General features: G+C 34.6%; 1 protein-coding gene across 10 annotated transcripts in view; it reads left to right on the top strand.

Moving 5' to 3' along the window:
• Nucleotides 1-21,895, top strand: part of Erc1 (ELKS/RAB6-interacting/CAST family member 1) — a 445,074-nt gene that overhangs the window by 92,817 nt on the left and 330,362 nt on the right. For all 10 annotated transcript variants that reach the window (XM_010630417.2, XM_019208387.2, XM_019208386.2 and 7 more), the window contains one exon: nt 8,282-8,698. In XM_010630417.2, coding sequence (XP_010628719.1) covers nt 8,282-8,698 — 417 coding nt within the window. The remainder of the gene's footprint in view (nt 1-8,281; nt 8,699-21,895) is intronic.

The raw sequence follows: 21,895 nt of genomic DNA, 5'->3' as shown, positions 1-21,895 counted from the left end.
TTCTCAATTCATCTGAAATATATGTCTATATATATGAAAAGGATAGTACCTTTCATGGCTAAGTCAGGGTAACCTTCACCAAAATTGTGTGTAGAGGATTTAAACAGGTTCTAACCTTTTCATAGCTTCCCTCAGTCTCCATTTGTAATCCCCTTTCCTCTCTCTGCATCCCTTTTTCCTCTCCCATAGTTAATTCTCTCAAACCACCTATCAGCCCTCCATTCCAGTTCTAAAGATAATAGCAACAAAATTTAATCTTTTCTTTGATTTACTGTTTTTTCTCCTTTTCACCTTTCTTATCTATTCCCCTTTTCCCTCTTTCTACTTCCCTCTTTGTCTACATCTCAGCCTGTCAGTAAGAATATATCATAGTCTTTAGAAATCATTGTAAAAAGAGTTAAAATAAGTTTCAGTTTATGGGACAGTTGGCTATGTGGACGCTGACGTAAGTGGTAGTGGCTCTCTTGGAATCCAGGGACCAGATGGGATCCAGGTCTGATCCTATTATGCTGAGTAGGTTGAAGAGGTATGTAAATACCAAAAAATAACCAAAGCCAGGATCATGTCATTGGGAAACATACACTAACTAAAGAAATCTCCACACTAGTGACAAGAACTAACTACAAGACAAAAATCAGAAGAGATGAAGAAGGCCACTGCATACTGGTAAAGGGAATTCAGCAGGAAGAGATGACAATTTTTAATATATATGCACCAAATGCTGACACATCCAATTTCATAAAACAAAAATTATCGAACAGAAAAGCCAGATAAATATTAGCAAAATCAAAGTGTAAGATTTCAATTTCTGACTCTCACGAATGGACAGACGACAAAACATAAACAAAGAAATACCAGAGTTGAACCAATAGGTATGTATGAGGTATTCTGCCTTTGAATAAATAAACTTAGTAGGTAGCTACAGAGTTATTCTACCCAACAACAATGGGGTACACATTTTTTTCCAGCAGTACTTTCTTCAAAGAGACCACATTTTAGTACATAAAGCATGCTTAAATAAATGCAAAATAATTGAATACACATATTATCAGATCATAGGACAATGAGTCTAGAAATAAATGGCAAACAAAATCATAGAAATTATGCATGCACATGGAGATTAAATGATATACTCTTACATAATCAATTGATTACAAAAGAAATTAAGGAATTGAAAAGTTTCTTGAATCAAACAATAGTGGAAATCCAACATACTAGAACCTATGAGACACAGTGAAAGCAATCCTGAGAGAGACATTTATTGCTGTTAATGCCCATAGTAGGAAAACAGAGCAAGCTCAAATAAATAACTTAATGATTCACCTCAGTGTTATAGCAAAATAAGAGCAATCCCAATCTAAACTTGGCACAAGGTAGAAAACTATAGTTATAGAAGATACAATGAAATATATACTAGAAAAATATTAAATGAATCAATGAATCAAAAAGTTGGTACTTTGAAAAGACAAAAATTAGAGAAGTCCTTAGCCAAATTTACCAAAAAAAGGTAAGAAAAGACCAACATCAATGCAATTAGAAATGAAAAAGGTGAAATCATAATGGACACTGCCAAAATTTAGCTGATTATAAATAACTTCTTTGGAAAATTATTTTCCAATTAATTGGAGAATTTAGAAGAAAAAGATAGATTCCTAGTCACATATATTATCAAACTGAACTAAGAAGATATTAAAAACCCTAAATAGTTCAGTAACAGGAAATGAAATTGAGGCAACAATAAAAAAATCTACCAATTAAGAAAAGCTGAGGACTTTATTGATTCACGCTGAAGTTTACAAGAATTTCAGGGAATAATTAATGCCAGTCCTCTTCAAAATTCTTCATGAAACTGAAAGGGAAGGAACACTGCCAAACTCGTTCTTTGAAGCTAGTTACCCTGATACCCAAACTGAAAACTGAAAAAAACTGCAAGTCTAGTTTATTTAATGAACATATATATAAAAAGTCTCAACAGGATTCTTGGAAAACGAATACGAGAAATCATTAAAAAAATTATACGTTTTGACTAAGTTGATTTTATCTAAAGGATGGTTCAATGTATGTAAATCAATAAATGTAATACTGAAGTATAGATAGAGGTAAGAATAAAAGTTATGACATCATCCATTTGGATGTAGATCACTCATGATAAAAACATTGAGAAAAAGTAGTTGGAAAGACCTTAACTTAAAATAGTAGAAGCATTTATGAGATGCTCATGGCCAACATCATAATACATATATAGATTTAAAGTGATTCCTATCAAAATATCAAGACCTATTTTCCTGGAACTAGAAAGTGTGGTTCTAAAATTTATATGGAACTAGAAGATACCAGGGAGCATCACAAACCCAGAATTCAAGTTACAGTACAGCAGTAAAATCAACATGGAACTGGAGCACATTGTCCAATGGAATAGAATTCAGGATGCAGAAGCAACTGCAAGCATATCCACCCATCCAATTTTTAACAAAGGAACCAATAATATATGCTGGAGAAAAAGAATACCCTCTTTAACAAATGGTACCATGAAACCTGGTTATCCACATGCAGAAGAATGAATTCTGATCAATCTCTTTCACCATGTCCTAAAATCAAAATGGATTACCAACCTATATATAAAAACAAACTCTGATTATGATGAAAAAATGGGTAAAACTCTTGAAGACACAGACATAGGTAGACTTCCTGAACTGAACTCCAATTGCACAAGAAATAATGAAGAATCAAGAAATGAGATTATATAAAATTACAAAGCATCTGCATAGCAAAACAAACAAAAAACCAAAACCCAAATAAAACAAAAGGACAAGTTACAGAATAGGGAAAAAATTTTGACTGCTACTTCTCAGAGGACTAGAAAATACATAAAATTGAAAAAAATTAGACCTCAAATAATGATAGACTTGGTAAAAAAAAATGACAACTGAAATGAATAGACACATGTCAGAAGAAGTACAAATAGCCAATAAATTCAGAAAAAATTTTCATCGTCTTTGACCATTACAGAAATGCAAAGGAAAACAACACTGAGATTCCATCTTACTTCTGTAAGAATAGCTATTATCCAGGACTCTAAAACAAACACTGGGAGGCTTTTGGGGAGAAAGCAACCCAGTCTACATAGTTGTTGAGAATATAAACTAATACAACCACTTTGAAAGTCAGTATGGAGATTCCTCATAAAACTGAAAACAGAAATTCTATTTGTCCCTGCTATACTTTTTCATGGGTATCTTCCTGAAAGAATTAAAGTCATCATACCAAAATGATACATACTACACAGTTCATGGTAGTTGTATCATGGAAGTGGCCTATGTGTTCATCAGATGATTAAAGAAAATGTGTGTGTGTGTGTGTGTGTGTATGTATCTATCTATCTATCTATCTATATATATATATATATATATAGATAGATACATACACACACAATGGAGTTCTTCTCAGCCATAAAGAAGGATACATGTAATTTATATAAAAATAGATGGGTCACCTTGAGACCCTAAAACTAAGTGAAGTCAGTCACAAAGGATTAAATATCGCATGACTTTTCTAATATGAGATGCCCACAATATAAATGATCTGTAGAGCCAAATAAAAGAACCATGCTAAGAAATAGGAAAGTGTACTCTGCAGAGATGGGAAGGTGATCTGGGATAGGATGGATAGAGGAAGGTTATGAGGGATTAGGTGCAATAAAAATGATAAAGTGGGATCTGTATATAACAACCCCCAATCTGAAAGTGGTCATTATACACATACACATATATTAATAAAAATTTTAGAAAAAATACCCAAACCACAAAGTATAAATAAAAAGATTACTGTCTTTACAGTAAAAGAAGTAAATCAAGTGTTGAGGGCTTTCTCAAGGCCCTTGGATTAATCCCCAGAATAACAAAAATCAAGGTACCCTGGATTAATCAGCTTCCCTGTTGGTGGACACAATCCCTGATTCTGGTAACTTTTAGGAGAGGTTTCTTTCTTTTTCTTTTGGTATTGGGGATTGAACTCGGGTCCTTGTGTTCTAAGGCAGGTGGCAGAACCACTGAACTAAATCCCCGGCCTTAGGAGAGGTTTAACTTGGCTCGTTTTTTAAGGTGAGTCAGTGTGTGGTCAGCTGACTCCAAGTTGAAACTTCATGGCAGAAGAGCATGATGGAGCAAAGCTGTTTAGTTCGTGGTAGTAGGAAAGGAAAGCAAGTGAACAAGAACAGAGTATAAGCAGGAGAGACCAGCGGTAGCCTCCCAAGGCCATGCCAGAAGACCCACCCAGGTACACTCAGAAATGTGCTCCACTCAGCACCTGGGCAGATCCCAAGCCAGTCAAATTGAGGTTCTGCCATAACTATTACCACCCCCCAACCTGTAAACCATAAACTCCTTTTAGGTTATTGTAACAACGTGAGGAGAAAAATGACAGACTTAGAAAATATTTGTAACACATTTAAGTGAAACATTGTATCTTTACTATAAAGAGCCATTCAAGTGGATTTAGAAAAAACTGTCTCAGTAACAAAATGGGCAAAGAACAAGAACAGATGAAGAACAAAAGAAATACCCATTGATAATAGATATATAAGTAGATATTTAACATCATTTATAATAAAAGAAATTTAAAAATAAAATGTAAATACCCATAGCTGTGAGGAATACGGGGAAGTGACCATTCCTAGACATTATTTGGTGGAAGTTTAAATTTGTATAGGCCCTTTTTGAGGTAAATTGTAATATGTATCAAAATTATAATTATGTATACCTTTTGATCCAGCACTTCTATTTTTGTGAGTTTATCCTCAAGAAAAATTTGTATATACATGCAGAGATACATGTATTATGAATATGCCTCCCATACTAGTGAAAAATGATAATATTTTTAATACTTCCAAATAATATTTAATATTTATAAGTAGAATTTATTTCAGGTATCTTCCATCTTCCCAATTTTTTTATTGAGGCAAAATACATATAACACAAATAGTAGCTAGTATCTTCAGTCTAATGTTCTCCCAACGGATCTATCTCAACTGCCTAAATATTAGCATCTTTACCATTTTCAAGTGTACAGTTTAGTGGCAGTCATAATATTGTGAAATCATCGACACTATCTCATGTCTAAAGTTTTTTCTCACAACAATAATTCCACATTCTTTCTTCTTAGCCCCTAACGGCAGCTATTGTTTTTTTTTTTTTTTTTACTTATAAACTTGACTACTCTAGAATACTTCATATAAGTGGAACCCTATAGTTTTTGTTTAGTTTGCATTTTACTTAATATAACATCCTTAAATTTCATCCATGTTGCAGTATATGTCAGAATTTATTTCCTTTTTAAGTCCTGAAACCATCAGAGATAATTTTTTGAAAAAATTATTTTTCACATAAGTAAAGTAGCTCCATATGGTTCAACATGAGGAGAATTGAGAGGAGGAGCAGATGGGGAATGAATGCTAATGGTAAGAGGTTTCTTTAGAGATGATAAAAATGTTCTAGAATTAGATAGTGGTGATTGATGTACAACTTTCAGTGTGCTGAAGCCACAGAACTGTACGCATTAAACAAGTGAACTTTAGCATGAGAATTATATCTCAAAACGATTTTAAGAAGTTCAACAGGAATAAAATAAGCAACATCTTAAAATTTGTCTTTCAATTATCATTTTTGTAAATGAAAATTACCATTAACCATTTTGAATAAATTTCCAGAAATATTTTGTTTTTTATATTTAAAAAAATAGTAAATTGTATTTTAAAATTTCCTGTTGTATATAAAATGTTTCCCAAGCCGGGAATTTGGCTCAGTGGTTCTGCCACCTGCCTTGCAAGTGCAAGGACCCGAGTTCAATCCCCAGTACCAAACACAAAACAAAAATAAAATGTCCCTCCAAAGAATCATGTATTGTGAGCTTGATCCCCAGTAAAGCACTGTTGAGAGGTGGGGCCTATAGAGATAATTGAATCATGAGGGTGCTATCCTTATTATTGCATAAATCATTGATGAGTTCATTAGCTGAATGGGCTGTTAGGAAGTGGGGCTTAGTTGGAGTAAATAGGTCACTGGGATGTTTCTTTGAATGGTATGTCTTCTTGAGCTTTATCTTTCTCTGCTTCCTGGGTGCCATAAAGTAGGCCACTTTCCTCACTGATGACCTTCTGTCATGATATTCCTGCCCTGAAACCAGGTGACCTTGTACTAAAACCTTTGAAATTGAGGCAAAAATAAATACTTTTCACTTTTAAGTTGTGTATGTGAGATATTTGGTCCTGGCGATGAAAAACTGACAATACAAAAATTTTCTACAAAAATGATAGCAAATTAGTGTTCTACACCCAAGTAGACTTTTCTAAAGTTTGTTTCTTTTAGTTTTAGATAAAGGTAGGTCTTTTTCAAAGCTTTTGTACATACGGAGGGGAGAAGGTTGGAGGGGGAATGGGATAAAATAAAATAAAATTTATAAAAACAGTAGGTCTTTTTTCAAGTATTATCAACTTACTGTGGGAGATTTAGACCATACAAAAAAAGAGTAACAAAAATCAAAAGCCACACATACCCAGAGACAGCCATTGGTGGTTGTTTCCATAATTGTAGAATTTCTTTGCATGTATGCACTTTTTAATATGAGAATTGGATCATTCATAATTGTTATTATATAATCTTTTGTTTTGTATTTCTACTTTTTGTATTTCTACATAGTTTATTGTGACCATAGTTTTTTAAAAAAATAAGTATAAGTTTATATTGGGATTCTCATGATGCATAAATTGTGTGATATTTGTCACTTAGCCTATCATCTATTAATATTCTTTAGATTCTAGTTTTGTCATTATGAATGAGTATCTTTGTATTTACCTCTTTGTATACTTGCCAGTAGTAAGTCTACACTCTGTAGTCTACCAAAAATTTTTAAAAGGTGTAGTTTTAAGCACAGACCACATAGATTTCCATGATATTCTGTGAAAAGGTAGTACAGATATTTATAATAAGGGGAATCTGAAATCCAGAAAATTTGTTTTATGTCCAAATTTCATAGCTAGTCAATGTGAGTGCTGGGACCTAAACTTGCCTTCTGATTGAGTTGTTTTCTTTCCACTGTGGTACACTGCCATACTGAATATAAGGAATAGTTGATACACTACTGTGATTGAGTATAACAAATGATCTTTTATTGTTGTGTTTGTATTATTAAAAATAAGATTCTTGTTATAATATCCTTTTGGAATTATTTGTATAATGTATTGAAATAATTCAGACTAAAGAATCATATACCTTTATGAGGGATATTAGCTAAAGATATGTCCTCCTAAATATTTTAGTTGATTTGCATCACCATCTTCATTTAATTATTCACATGTACTTTGATCTATATAAAAAGCTCAGAATTTTCTAAGCATCAGGTTATGTTACTTGCCTCCGGATGGTAGTAGTTTCAGTGGATTATGCTTATTTAAATGACATTTCTATCTCTGAGATCTGGAACAACTTACTGAAACCTTCTAAAGCTTAATGTTTTTGTCAGTAAAATTGAAATTAATAGTATATATGTAGGTTATCAAAAGTAAACAAATTCACAGAATCAAGGAATATGATGGTGCTTCACAGGAAGAGAGAAATAGTTACTAATTAATTATGCTTAAATTTTCCATTAAGCAGGCTAAATAAACTGTAAAGATGTACCTATAATGAATAATACTGTATTATGCACTTAAAATTTGTAAGGAGGACAGAGTTCACTTTAAGTGTTACTCCTGGAAAAAGGTATGTATATCATAATGAAGACTAAATGAATTAACATGCATAAGGTGTAAAGTGCTCTGCACAATCTGTTATATACAAACCGTACCTTGAATGTTAGTGTCTATTAAAGTTTACAATAAGTCATTTTTTATATCCTTTATATTTATTGGTGAAATTATTTGGAATGCTGTGTTCATATTCCTGTGGATTTCTCCTGACTTTTCCCTCTCTACACCTTTAGTGCCTGTGTAATACCTTCTGTTAATTTTGAACAGTATTTTTATTTTATTATGGCTGTGCAAAGTGAGAAACTGCATATACTTATTTTGCTTCCTGTTGGGAATAAGGACAAGTTAAATTAATGACCTTTTATAGATTATCTCAACCATATTTTAAGAGACTGTAAAGCAGAATAAGGTGAATCCTAATTTCTCTGCTGCAGATTTCTGAGAGCTCTTTTAGCTGTTTTCAGCTCTTCCTGAGGAGGATACAGCTTCTCTGTCTTTGAGGAGGAAAAGCTGATTTGGGGCTTTTAATTTTGCTTCTAGCACATGCAGATGACGATCCAGGCTCTTCAGGACGAATTGCGGATCCAGAGGGACTTGAATCAGCTGTTTCAGCAAGACAGTAGCAGTAGGACTGGTGAACCTTGTGTGGCAGAGTTGACAGAGGAGAACTTCCAGAGGCTGCATGCTGAGCATGAGCGGCAGGCTAAAGAGCTGTTCCTTCTACGGAAGACTCTGGAGGAAATGGAGCTACGTATTGAGACTCAGAAACAAACCCTAAATGCTCGGGATGAGTCTATTAAGAAGCTTCTGGAAATGTTGCAGAGCAAAGGACTTTCTGCCAAAGCTACTGAGGAAGACCATGAGAGAACAAGACGGCTGGCAGAGGCAGAGATGCATGTCCACCACCTAGAAAGCCTTTTGGAGCAAAAGGAAAAAGAGAACAATATGTTAAGAGAGGTGAGTGACCACTTTTTCAGTTCTTAACCATTTACTGTCTTTTTTTCCCTTGTTAATCAGAATCCTGGCCTAGATAAATTTATATGCTTTGCTATGCTACTGGATGAAAAAATTTTCTTTTGTTCATTGATTTCTCTTCTGATTCATTCTCTTGTCTGTGATGACATCATCTGGTATATATATGATCGCTCAGTAACTTTCTGGATCCCAAACTGTCTCCCCTATACCCTAATTTCTAGAGGCCCATTTATTTCTAGAGTGGCAGAAATTTTTCTTGGTTTGTTAATCACTTCTACTTTTTTTTTTTGGTACTGGGGATTGAATTTGGGACTTTGTTCTTGCGAGGCAGGTAGTGGCACCACTGAGCTAAATCCCTGGCCCTGTTAATCACTTCTTCTAGATTCATTCATAGAGACAGTAAAACCAGAATCAGAGTAGCTATCTCTACTCAATTCTAAAATATTAATAAAAGGAAGTAAGCTATTACCTCAGTTTTGCATATTTAAAGTCCATTACATGATTATAGTAATGGGTGTTTGCACTGTGGTTTCCATGGAACTGTTGCCTTGCTATAAAAGATGTATGATAAAAATCATCTGCTGCTCAGTAGGCACAGCTAGAAAGGATGATGTAGAGATGCATTGTTATAGAACAAACCTAGTCTTGAGCTGGCTTCTGTTACTATTGCTACCTTTTCACTTTTCTAGGTAATGCTTCATTTTAAGGATACAAAGGAAGAATTTTCTTACATTGGATTAAATTAATAGCTATAATAACTTTTCTAAGTAATCACACTTAAGATGTGGGGAAAATTGCCTAACTATATTAGTATGAATCTGAGTAATTTTAAAAAATCATGAGGAAGTCAATTTGAAAAATATTTCCAAGGCAGCAAAATAATAATTGACAAAATGCTTATAAATTTGTAGCTTGATCCATAATTTCTCTTTTTGTGAAAAAATAATCTGAAATGTTTTTTTATAGCTGGGGTATTTTTATTTTTGAGGAACCTTACGGTTTTTTAAAAACACCTTTTCACTGTGCAGAAAATCCATAATAATTAATCACTGTAAACATAGAAGATAGATTAGCAAAAAATAAAACCTATGGTTTCATTATTTAGTACTAGTTATTAACTTTGTTATGTCAATATTTGTAGTCACTTTTATTTATATATTCTTCCATTATATTTCTGTTTTGAGAATATAGAATACTATGTCAGTAGTTTACACTATTACTTTCTTTAACAGTGGAAATGTTCTGTATCTGACATGTCTGATACAGTAGCTACTAGCCACATGTGACTGTGTGTGGGGTGTGTGTGTGTGTGTGTGTGTGTGTGTGTGTGTGTGTTATTGGGGATTGAACCTAGAACCTTCACACTGAGCTACATTCCCGGTCTCCCTTTCCTTCCTTTTAAAAATTGTTTTATTTTGAGTCAGAGTGTCACCAAACTGTTAAATTGCCCAGGCTGGATTGATTCAAACTTGCAGTCCTGCCTTAGTCTTCTAGAGTGCCTGGATTATAGATGTGCACCACTATGCGCAACTACGTGTCGCTTTTGAGCAGTTTAAATATGTCTTATGGGACTGAGGAAATGCATTTATTTAAATTTATTAAATGTAATTTATAAAGTAAATTTGTGTACATATAGCAAGTGGCTACTGTGTTCAGAGGTGAAACTATGGGTAGTGTAGTATCAGCTGCTTTTCTTTCTTTCTTTTTTTTTTTTTTTTTTTGGTTTTTTGATACAGGGTCTCACTAAATAGTTGAGACTGGCCTGAAACTCACTATGTAGCCCAGACTGGCCTCGAACTCACAGCGATCCTCCTGCCTCAGCCTCTGGAGTGCTAGGATTACAGGCGTGCGCCACCACACCTGGCCTACCTGCTTTTCTTTTTTTGCCTTTTGTCTCACTATATAGTTTAGATTGGCCTTGAACTCACTATATAGCCCAGGCTGGCCTCAAACTCGCAGCCATCCTCCTGCCTCAGCTTCCTGAGTGCTAGGATTACAGGAATGCACTACCATGGCTGGCCTTTTATTCTTTATTCTTTCTTTCTTTCTTTCGTTTTTTTGAGACAGGGTCTCACTATGTAGTTGAGACTGACCTGGAACTCACTGTGTAGCCTAGGTTGATCTTGAACTCACAGCAATCTTCCTGCCTCAGCCTCCCCCAAGTGCTGGGATTACAGGTGTGTGCCACCATGCCCAGCCTGGCCTTTTATTTTTTAAAAAGCATTTTGGAGTTAAATGCTGAATAACTAAGGATTGTTAAAATTCACAGTGTGATTTTGGCAGAAAACAATCAGAAGTATGGTGAATTTGAAAAAGTGGGGAAAAAATTCTCAGACTGAGATATATATACCATTATAAAAAAAATTTTTTTTTTTTGTACCGGGGATCGAACTCTGGTCCTTGCACTTATGAGGCAGGTAGCAGAACCACTGAGCTAAAATCTCCAGCCCTATATGTTGTTTCTTTTTTGGTTTGTTTTGTGATAGGATCTCTCTATGTAGTTCAGGCTGGCCTTGAACTCATTATGATGTAGTTCAGGTTAACCTCGAACTCATAGCAGTCTGTCTTCCTTCCTCAGCCTCCCAAGTGCTGGGATTACTGGTTTGCATTATCACATTTAGCTTTCAGACTGATTTTTATAAACAAGAATTTCTACAAATACTGAATCTTACTTATACATACAATGTGGGAATAAGTAAAAGCCTTACCAGTTATACCAGTATACAATTCCATATTGCTGTTAGTAATGTAGCACCATCTTATATTTCAGTTCTTCTGTAAAGTTTTCCTTGTGTAGTTTTGTGTTTGTAGGTAGTTCTGATTGTAGTACAGTATACCTATATGTCTGTTTATTCATTGTTCATTAATATTTTGTGCTGATGGTGTGTATTTTATGTTAGGGCTGCTGTAACCAAAATACTGTGGATGAGGTAGTTTATACAACAAGTATTTGTTTCTCTTGGTCCTGGAGGATGGAGAGTTCTAAGATCAAGACACCAATGTTTGGCGAAGACCTGCTCCCTGGTTCATAGAGAACCATCCTTCTTACAATGTCCTCATATGGTGGGAAAGGGCAAGAGAGCTTTCAGAGGCCCATTCATAGGGACACTAGCTTTCAAACCTAGTTACTCATTTCAAGGTAGAACTTTAGTGGTACATAACTGTACATTGCCAGTGCCTAACAAATGTACGGTATTTGTTATTAAGTATAAGTTGAATAAGTTAAAAAATGTAGTTAAAGGTATTTAAATCTGGAGCTTACAGAAAGAAAGACAGTCTTCCTGTACTCCCTGCCCCCCATAAGTATAAGCACTGAGTAACAAATGCTGATGAAGGTTAAAATACAAATGTCCAAGCTGGGTGAGAGGACATGTAACTGTAGTTGCATCTACTTGGGAAGCTGAGGTGGAAGATTACTTGAGTCCAGGAGTTAGAGGCCAACCTGGACAACATAGGAGACACCCAATCTCAAAAAACACCCCTCCAAACAAGTTTTACCATGAGTTTAGATGTAGAAATTATAAAGTATTAAATAATATCATGACTATGATATTACTATATCACTAGAAGCTGTTCATTTTAGGAGTGCCAGGATTGCTCAATGTATTATACACAATTATGATTTGTTTTAGGTGAAAAGGAAGAGAACCTCATAGTATTTGATAGCTGTCTCAAGGACATTTGTTAAAATGTTACACATTTTAACAATCAGACCAAAGAAAATCATAACAAAATAAGAGTTGAATGATATTTTTATAGCTTGGTTTATATATAGATATTTTTTGGGTACTGGAGATCAAACTTGGGACCTTGCGCTTGCAAGGCAGGCAGTGGAATCACTGAGCTAAGTCCCTGGCCCTATAGCTTGGTTTAAATAAATAACAGTATAGTAAATTCATATTTTAAATGCATATTTCAAATTAATAACATTATGCTACCTAAGGATAAGTAGATATGCCCACTGAAGTTAGGAAAAGGTCATTTAAATTATTTTGGAAGTGGAGGTAATGCAAGTAGGTAAGGGAAAAGCAATAATAGTAATGGAAAAAATGGACCTAATTTTTCATTATTGTATATGTACAAACTGCTATAAATAATGTGTTTCCCTCAGTCTGTAAATTTAATGAAAATACTCTTAAAGCATGCTCAAGTGATTTTGCATTTTATATGCAAGAATTACCTGATCAAATCATGATACATGCATTTAAAATCCTTTGGAGCAGGTGTATTGGGCATCCCTATAATTCCAGCTAGTCAAGAGACTGAAGCAGGAGGATAATGAGTTCAAGGTCAGCTGTGAAAAATAGTGAGCTCTCATCTAAGGAAAGAATGGAGGGGTGGGTGAAAGGAGAGAAAAGAGAAAAAAATCCCTTGACATTAAAATGTGTGGTATAGGCACAGAAATATATAACCCGATAAGAAACAGATCTAAGTATTTAATGAATACTTGGGATAATACCATCATTTGGAAAACACTAAAATGATAAACCTTTCTGTTGGAATTTATTTGGAGATTTTTTTTCCCATTTCATTTTATCACATAAAACGATGTTGTGTTTTACAACTAGTGGCATTTTAGATTTGATTAAATATTGTAACATTAAAATAGCACTTGTATCTGGTAATATTTTTGATATTACAATTTTTTAATGAACGTGATTCTTTATATAGCAAGTAAATAACTCTTCTTCCCCACCCTGCAATTCTGGCCGGGGGGATAAAATTTGGTTGGAGCATTTGTTTTTCCTGTCATGTAGCCCCTTTCTTTTGATTGATGGGAGCTTGAGGACATCTATTGGACAAATGCTGAATTACAGGCCACATTTGGTTACTGTTTAAGGCATTGGCATAGGAAGTTTTAAAAAGTTTTATGTGATTGTGTTATATACTAGACTTTGAGACCTAAACTTTGATTCTTAGTTTTTTGGCAAAAGATAGTTAAGTTGGCCATGCAGATTTTTGGTTTTCAATTCGTATGAATACCAAGCACTATCAACCAGTTCAGTAATATCTTTGAAATCTGTATGTGCTCCTGTTTTTACAAATGTAGGTAAATGCTATTATGATGAATGAAATACAAATTTATTGCAAGAATTACTTCATTCTACTGATTTTTGTCCTTATATCATTTTTATCAACGAACTTTTTTAGTACAACTGCTCTCTGTTAGGGTTTGCAGAGTGCTAATATACTAGTCCTAGGCTAGAAATAATGAGTCAGAGTAGCATTTCTCAGGAATTCTTGCTAATAGTATTGGTGGTTGGAAGGTATAAGAAAAGAAAAATGAGGAAGTAAAAGAAATGGAGATAGAGACAATATACAGTAGAAAAATATAAAAATCAGGAATCCCAAAGTTAATTATCTTGTTTAGTAAATTTGTAAAATGACAACAGTACATACCTCATTTGTCTAGGCTATATCTCCTCTTTTTTGGTGTATCATTTGCTTGTTTCAAGTTTGGCAAGAAGATAGGTTTTCTGTCTTTCTAAAGTGTTAAAGTGCTAATGTTGCTCATCATGCTGAGTAAAAATACTGAAAAAGTGAGAATCTCCATTTATTTCCCCCTTCTTTATTTCCATCTTATATGTGCTGAGAGTACAGTAAACCCATAAATTGCACGAGGAATTAAAATTGTGAAAGGATTTCTACCCTTGACCCAAGGGTATTGAAGGCTGAAATCTGAAAATTGAAAGAATTAAAATCTAGACAATTTGGTGAACCTTTCAGAGCTTTCAAAGGTAACAAACAGCCTCCTCTGTGCCTGTGCCATAGGTTTGCCACATGTTCAGTCACAAATGGTTTGAGGTGTGTAAGTCAAATTGGGTTCCTTTAAAGAAGAATGAAGCTACTAAACAAAAGCAGAGACATGAAATTTTGTTCCTGACTTGTCTTCTAACTCTCTATCACTATTCTTTAGTAAATTAATGAGAGAAAATTAGCATTTTTTTTTTTTTGGTGTACAACAGTGAACAGTGGGAACAAGATCTAGATAATGCTATTTCTACTTTTTTTTTTTTAATGAAAATTTTCAGGCCAACGGGAACAAACTGAAATGAGCAAATAGTATATTCTTCTTATACTTACTTGAATAGTACACTTCTGTTTCCAGAGTCTCTTCTCATTATTAACAGTGCATGAGTTACAGGCTTGATGTGCTCACTATAAAGGAGAGTTTATCAGCTCAGTGACTACAAAATAATGCTCATTATTAGCTTTAACATGCAAGCCTCTTAATAGAAATTCACTATGAGTAATAAGTTTTCACATTTCTCACTAGGGAAGCCTTATGCCTGTGAGTAGTTTATAATGCAAGCAGAAAGTTTTTGTTCTTTAATTCAAATGGCTGTTTTCTTTATATCTTGCTTTTAGGCTTGCTAGGATTTAAAAATGAAATTGTAATAATTTCATCATAAAGTAGAACATTTTAAATGAGTTATTTGGAATTATGTAATGAGGAAAAGTCAGTAAAATTAGTTAAAATCCTGGAGGATAAGTTACAAAAAAACTTTTAACAACAGGATGGATGCATGTCAATTGAGATAGGATGGGTGAAGCAAGTTTAAAGAAGGAGAGCAAGAGCTTAGTTTTGTATATATTAATAGTGTGAGATGTATAAGATATGCACATTGAGATACTAAGCAGCAATATATACAAGTGTAGATTTCAGCAAGAAGTGAAAAGTTGGAGTTGCCAGTATGTGGATGGTAATGCAAGTTAGAAAGTCTTTCACTAAACCTGTTTCATCTAGAGTTTTACCTATTCCAGCAGATTAAGTATTTCTGTTTTATGTTTAGATCTTTGATCCAATTTGATTATAATTTAGGGCATGGTGAGAGATTTGGGTCTAGGTTCAATTTTGGCATGGGGAAAGCCAGTTTTCCCAGCACCATTCATGAAAGAGGCTGTCTTTCTTCTAGTGAAGATGTGCAGCCCCATTAAGAAAGATGAAGCATCTGATTATGCTTAGAGTTGTTTCTGGATCGTATGTTCTGTTCCATTGATCCTTGGGAAGGTTTTTTGCCAGTACCATGCTGTTTTTATCATGGTAGCTTTGCAGTATAACTTCATGTTGGGAATTGTGATGTCCCCTGCCTTGCCTTTGTTGGGTAGAATTGCTTTTGCTATTCTTTTTTCTTTTTCCATTGAGTTTATTGGTACTTTTTAGGTACACAGTACAGTTACATTCATCAGTAGGATTTTGTACTTTTGCATGACAGATCTTGGTTCTCATTTTTTCCCCATACCTATGCACACCCTTCATCCCTTCACTCTCCCCTATTTACAAAGACTTTATTTCCATTTTTTCCTTTTCTCATATTTTTTCTTTTCCCTTCCTTTCCCCTATGCTTCCCATTTCCCCTACACCATTAGCCTTTTTCTTCCTATTTCACATTATCTATTTTACAATTTGGATCTTACTTACACCTTTAATTTTTCACACCAGAGAAACTATTCGGTATTTACACATGTGTGTCCTATTTATTTCTCTTAAGAGTATGGCCTCAATATGCATCTTCTTGGTTCAGCTTTAGAAATTTATATGTATCCAGGAGTCTGTCTATTTCTTCTTCTAGTTTTCCATCTTATCAGAGTATAGGTTCTCGAAATAGGTATTGGTGATCTTCTGAATTTCTGCAGGATCTGTTGTGATTTTGCCCTGTTCATTCCTAATTTCATTCATTTGGGTCTTTTCTTTTTTTGTGGGGAGTAAGGTTAGCTGAAGTTTGTGTATTTTATTCAGTCTTTCAAAGAAACATTTCTGATTCTTTGTATTTTGTTAGGCTCCATTGCATTAGTTTTTGCTTTGATCTTTATAATTTCCTTCCTTGTATATACTTTGGGTTTAACTTGCTCTTCTCTTTCTAGAACCTTGAGGTTCAACATTAGGTTATTTATTTGTGTTCATTCTGTTTTTCTGATGTGGTAATTCACTACTATAAATTTCCCTTGTACAACCACTTTGATTGCTTCCCATAACTTCTGGTATGTCATATTGGCATTATTGTTCAATTGTCAAAATCATCCATTTTCTTTTTAAATTTCAGATGTGATCCATTGGTCGTTCATGAGGGTGTTATTTAATTTCCTTGTGTTTATGTAGCTTATGTAGTTTCTTTTGCCAGTGATTTCCAATTTCATTGCACTATGATCTGATAATAAGCATGGGATAATTTCAGTTCCTTTGCATTTACTAAAACACCTTCTATGAGCTAGCATGTGGTCTATTTTGGAGAAAGTCTCATGTGCTGGTGAGAAGAATGTATATTCTGTTGTTGTGAAGTGGAGCACTCTTAGATATCTACTAAGTCCAGTTGTTTAAAGTTCAACTCTCATGTTTCTTTGTTGATTTTCTGTCTAGTTGACATGTCTATTTGTGATAGTAGAGTATTGAAGTACTGCATTACAATTGTATTAGTTCTTATCTGATTTTTCATATCCATGAGCATTTGTTTTATATAATTGGGTGCACTAGCATGGGTGTTACGTATTTATATTAGTATATACACTGACCTTATTTGTCTCTTCTGATCTGTGTTGGCTTGAAATCCACTTTGTCTGCAAAAAGAATGACTACTCCTACTGTTTTCTGGGTTCCTGTCACATAGGCTATTGTTTTCCATCCTTTAACTTTTGTTCTATGAATTTCTTTTTGAGTTAAATGTGTGTACATTGTTGGATCATGTTTTTTGATCCATTTTACCAATCTGTTTCTTTTGATTGGTGAATTGATATTATTACAATGATAAAATCACATTGTCACTGATTACATATTGACCAATTCCTGTTGTTGATTCCCTTTTTTTTTCCTGTTTAATTCCTTGTTTTGCCTGGTAGATTCATTCTATTGAGATTCTTGGAATAGTTGTCTTTTTCTAGACAATCCTTTAGAACTTGGAGTGCTGGTTTTGTTGGTCATGAATTTCTTCAGATGTTCTTTATCACGGCAAGGGTCTTATTTCTCCATCAGTTTTGAAAGATGATTTTGCAGAGTACATCAGTCTGGGTTGAAGATTTTCTTTTAGGGCTTTAAGTACTTCACTCCAAGCTCTCCTTGGCTTAATGGTTTATATTGAGAAGTCTGCTGTGATTCGGATGGGTTTTACTTTATAGGTGATTTGTTTCTTTTCTCTAATAGCTTTTAATATTCTGTTCTGTTGATGAATTTCTGAAATCTTGACTGTTACATGTTATATGTGTTTTTTCTGATCATGACTATTTGGAGTTCTATATGTCTCGCTTACCTATATTGTAAGGTTTTTTTTATTCCCCACCCTTGGAGCTTTTTCTGCTATTACTTCTGTGAACAGTGTTTTTTATTCTCTTTGTGCTACCTTCTGATTTTTCATTGATTCCAATTAATCCTATATTAGTCTTCTTTCCATCATTTAGCAGTCGATGGATTCATTTTTTGTGGTCCCTTGCTGATTTTAAGAGTTTTTTCATGTGATGATTGCCAATCACACCCTGTCTTCTAGATCTGATATTCTATTTTCACATTGGTTGATTCTGCTGTGTATCCTTCAGTAGAATTTTTAATTTCCTGGGTTTCTGTTTGAGTCTGTTTATGGAATCCAGTTCTTTTCTATGTTGGACATTCATGATTTCTACTTTTTAAAAAGATTCTCTATTTTTTATGTATGTCTGCTCTCGATTCACTAATCATTTCCTTCAGTATGGTTTTCATGTCTTTAATTACCTGTTTTATTTTTGTCAAGAGACTTACTGATTTGTTCTATTTATTTTGCAGCTACCATTTCATAAAGTTCAGTTAGGAGATTTTTGATTTCTCTAGCCTTAATGCTCCCTTGATTTGCCTTGAGTGAGTTGGAGATTATGGGTTGCATCTTGTGCCCATGTTTTCTAATTTTGTATTGTTTTTGTTTGTTTATTTTCTGTGTTGATGCTTATAAATTGCTTATGGTAGATAGCTTTATTACTAGTATGGAGACTTCGTAAAGAAGTGACTACTTTCCAGCAATGTCTTCTAGGTGTAGCTGGCTTTTGAGTCTGCTCCACGATCCTGCCTTTTCAATTTATTAGGAATGAATGGTTGCTACTTTTTTGGCCTAGCATCCAGTTCTTTGGTAGTCGACAATAATTTGTTTATGACCCAAAGGCAATCTAGGTATTGGCATACAAGGAAGATCAATTGATCAAAACAACTCTGTCACCTTGGGTAAAGTAGTACAATCAGGAATAACATTAATATCAAGCCTAGACTAGGAAATGACAAACTGTGATAATTAATTTGCCACCTTTAACCATAGAACAAGATTTATAGTTATATAACAAGACCTAACACAAACCATGAAGTTGTAACAGTAAATATCCACTTAATAGAGTGGAGAGGAGAAAATTTAAATGAGTCCAGAGGAAAAAAGAATGAAATAAAAGAAGAGAAAGAGATTAGAAACAAGGCTGAAGGGCACAGGAAGAATATCCAAGCCTTGGGAAACTGGCGAAGAAGACAGGAGGGAAATGAAGAATAAAACAAAAACAGGAACAAAACAAAACAATTAAAAACAGTATTTAGGGGATTTAGCTCAGTGGTTCTGCTGCCTGCTTTGCATATGTAAGGGCCTGAGTTTGAGCCCTGGTACAAAAGAAAACAACAACAACAACAATAACAACAACAAAAGGACAGGGGATGCAGTTCAGTGGCAAAGCACTCCTGGTTTCAATTCCTAGTACAACAAAAACAAAACAAAGCAAAAAACAGTATTCACACAGAAAACCAAAGCAGACAAAAACTAAATGAACAACAACACAATGGAAAAACAAAAGCAAAGGGAAAAAAAAAAAAAGGAAATTTTCTGTGATTTCAGGCCTGTGGTTTTCTTTTCAGTATTATAGTTTTTTGGTAGTGTCCAATACAGGGCAAGAAGCCGCTGTTGTTAGTAGACAAAGGAGGTAGTCATAGTCCAGATCTGTGCTGGATAATCCCAAGAAACCTGTAGTAGGATTAGGGGAGGGTGCTAGATAATTCCACTTGATCCTGGCTGCTGGTCATTCTGCCTACACCACCCACGGTGTCTGTTTTTGGCCTGACCACAGCTCCCTAGTTTTATACCTGTCCCACAGTAGTCCCTCACCCACTCACTGTGGGATTTCAACACTGGCAGCCCTTAGATGAAGCTACCCTACAGCGGCTCAGAGTCCTGGATTCAGTTGTCCTGTCCCTAATATGGTGTCTGATTAGGTACCTTCTCTAAGGGACCTGTAATTGCTTGGACTGGAGTCACTCACCTGCTTTTGTAGCATACAAAATCCACTGCTCTGTTCCAGTGGTGTGTTTCTCCCTGGAAGACTTTAGAATCTCCCACCCTTACTGTGTCTCTGAAGTCACACTCTGGAAACAGGGAAGATAGTGCAGATTTCCGCTTTTCTGCTGGCTTCAAATTTCCCTTCAGATCCTTCCTGGGTCCCAGGGATCCACTGCACTCCTTTTCTTCCCTGAGTTGTTATTTTCCAGTGTCTGGATTCCAGACATACTGCTTTGCCATCTTCCTGACCGTTTGTCTGGTTTCTAATCTTTGTTTTTATTTTATTTTTGTTTGAGACAGAGTTTTGATATGTAGTTCAGGCTGGCCTTGAACTTGGTATGTTGCTGAGGTTGGCCTGGAACTAATGGCGATCCTCCTTTACCTCAGCCTCCTGAATGCTGGGATTGCAGGTGTGTGCCACAGACAGCTGCCTGGTTTCTAATCTTATTGAGCCACTTGTAGTAACTTTAAACATCTCTGTATATTCTGCCTTGGCTTCCAGTTCTTCCTCTTAGAGTCATGCAGCCATTGTTAACCCTTTCTTAGCTATTCTGTAGCCTGTGTATTATTGTGTAAAATGTAATAGATGTTAATAATTGATTGGAGTAAAAGAACCTGTGATTGTCTGGCTCAGTGGCTATGAGTGACTCTTGAGTGCTCAGCCTGATAGGGGTGACAAGATTGATACAGTTCATGAATTTATTGTTATTCAGTAAATTCTGGCATTGTGGAGAGATACCCTTGCATGTCTACTGGCATAGCTCACTCATAACAAGCATTTAAACCTTCTTTAATAGAAGCCAGCTAAAATTTTTAAAGATGTTTTCTCTATGTTTTTTTAAAAAGTTGGTTACTAGACAGAGTTCAGAAAGGGTGTGAACTAGCAGTAGCTGTTAGGTTTAGAAACAAGGAGGGTCTTCATTTGATATTTTAGAGTGGCCTAAGTACAAAGGTTAGAACGGAAAATGACAGATCATTCATTTATTCCTTTATATAATTAAAAATTATTTCTCCAATCCATTCCTTTTTTTTCTTTTTATTGAGTTTATTGGTACAATGTAACAATACAGTTACATTCATCATTGGGATTCTGTACCTTTACATAATTGGTCTTGATTCTCATTTTTTCCCTTGTCCCTGCCCTCCCTTCACCCCCTCCTCCCCTCCCCAATTACAAACACTTTATTTCCATTTTTTCAGTTTCTCATATTTTTTTCCTCTTCCTTATTACCTTTCCCGCACCCTTCCCACTTTCCCTACACCTTTAGCCTTTTACTTCCTATATCACATTATTAATTATCTCATTAGGATCCTGTGTACTACTATAGTTTTTCACACCAAAGAAACTATTTGGTATTTCAGTTAAAGAAATCTCTGTATGAACATTAAAAATAGGGAATCCTAAAATAAAACTAAAAAGGAAAGCAAAAGAGAAAAGGCAATGATGTAACATTAAAATAATCCTTAATTCTGGAGATGAAAATGGTCTCTGAACATATTTAAATTGCTTCTTGCTCTAATAGTCTTATCTTATTCTTTTTTTCATTATTTAGAGAATACTTTATTAGTTTCTGTAATCAAACCCACGTAGATGTGACCTTACATATTTAGTATGATGTGTTACCCCTGTACACATGGGAAAAAAAAATTAACATTTCTAGACCAATATGGCTGTCCATTTCTGTACAATACCAACTCAACACAGTAAATTGGGATGACTTTTTGCGAAGTTGGCAGCACCGTTAAAGTTTCCCAAAATTCAGTTTACGTATATATATATTTATATATACACACACATATATATGTATATATATTTATATTTATATAGAAAGACTAATAATAGCAGTATGTAATGCATCGATAGCAGCAACAGCTTTTCCAGGTTCTGCAGTCATCTGAACAAAATTATAGACAT

This window comes from Fukomys damarensis, unplaced genomic scaffold, assembly GCF_012274545.1.
Source record: "Fukomys damarensis isolate Sample0158 unplaced genomic scaffold, DMR_v1.0_HiC HiC_scaffold_5, whole genome shotgun sequence".
NCBI classification, from domain to species: domain Eukaryota; kingdom Metazoa; phylum Chordata; class Mammalia; order Rodentia; family Bathyergidae; genus Fukomys; species Fukomys damarensis.
This window is presented reverse-complemented; position numbering and strand designations above follow the sequence as displayed.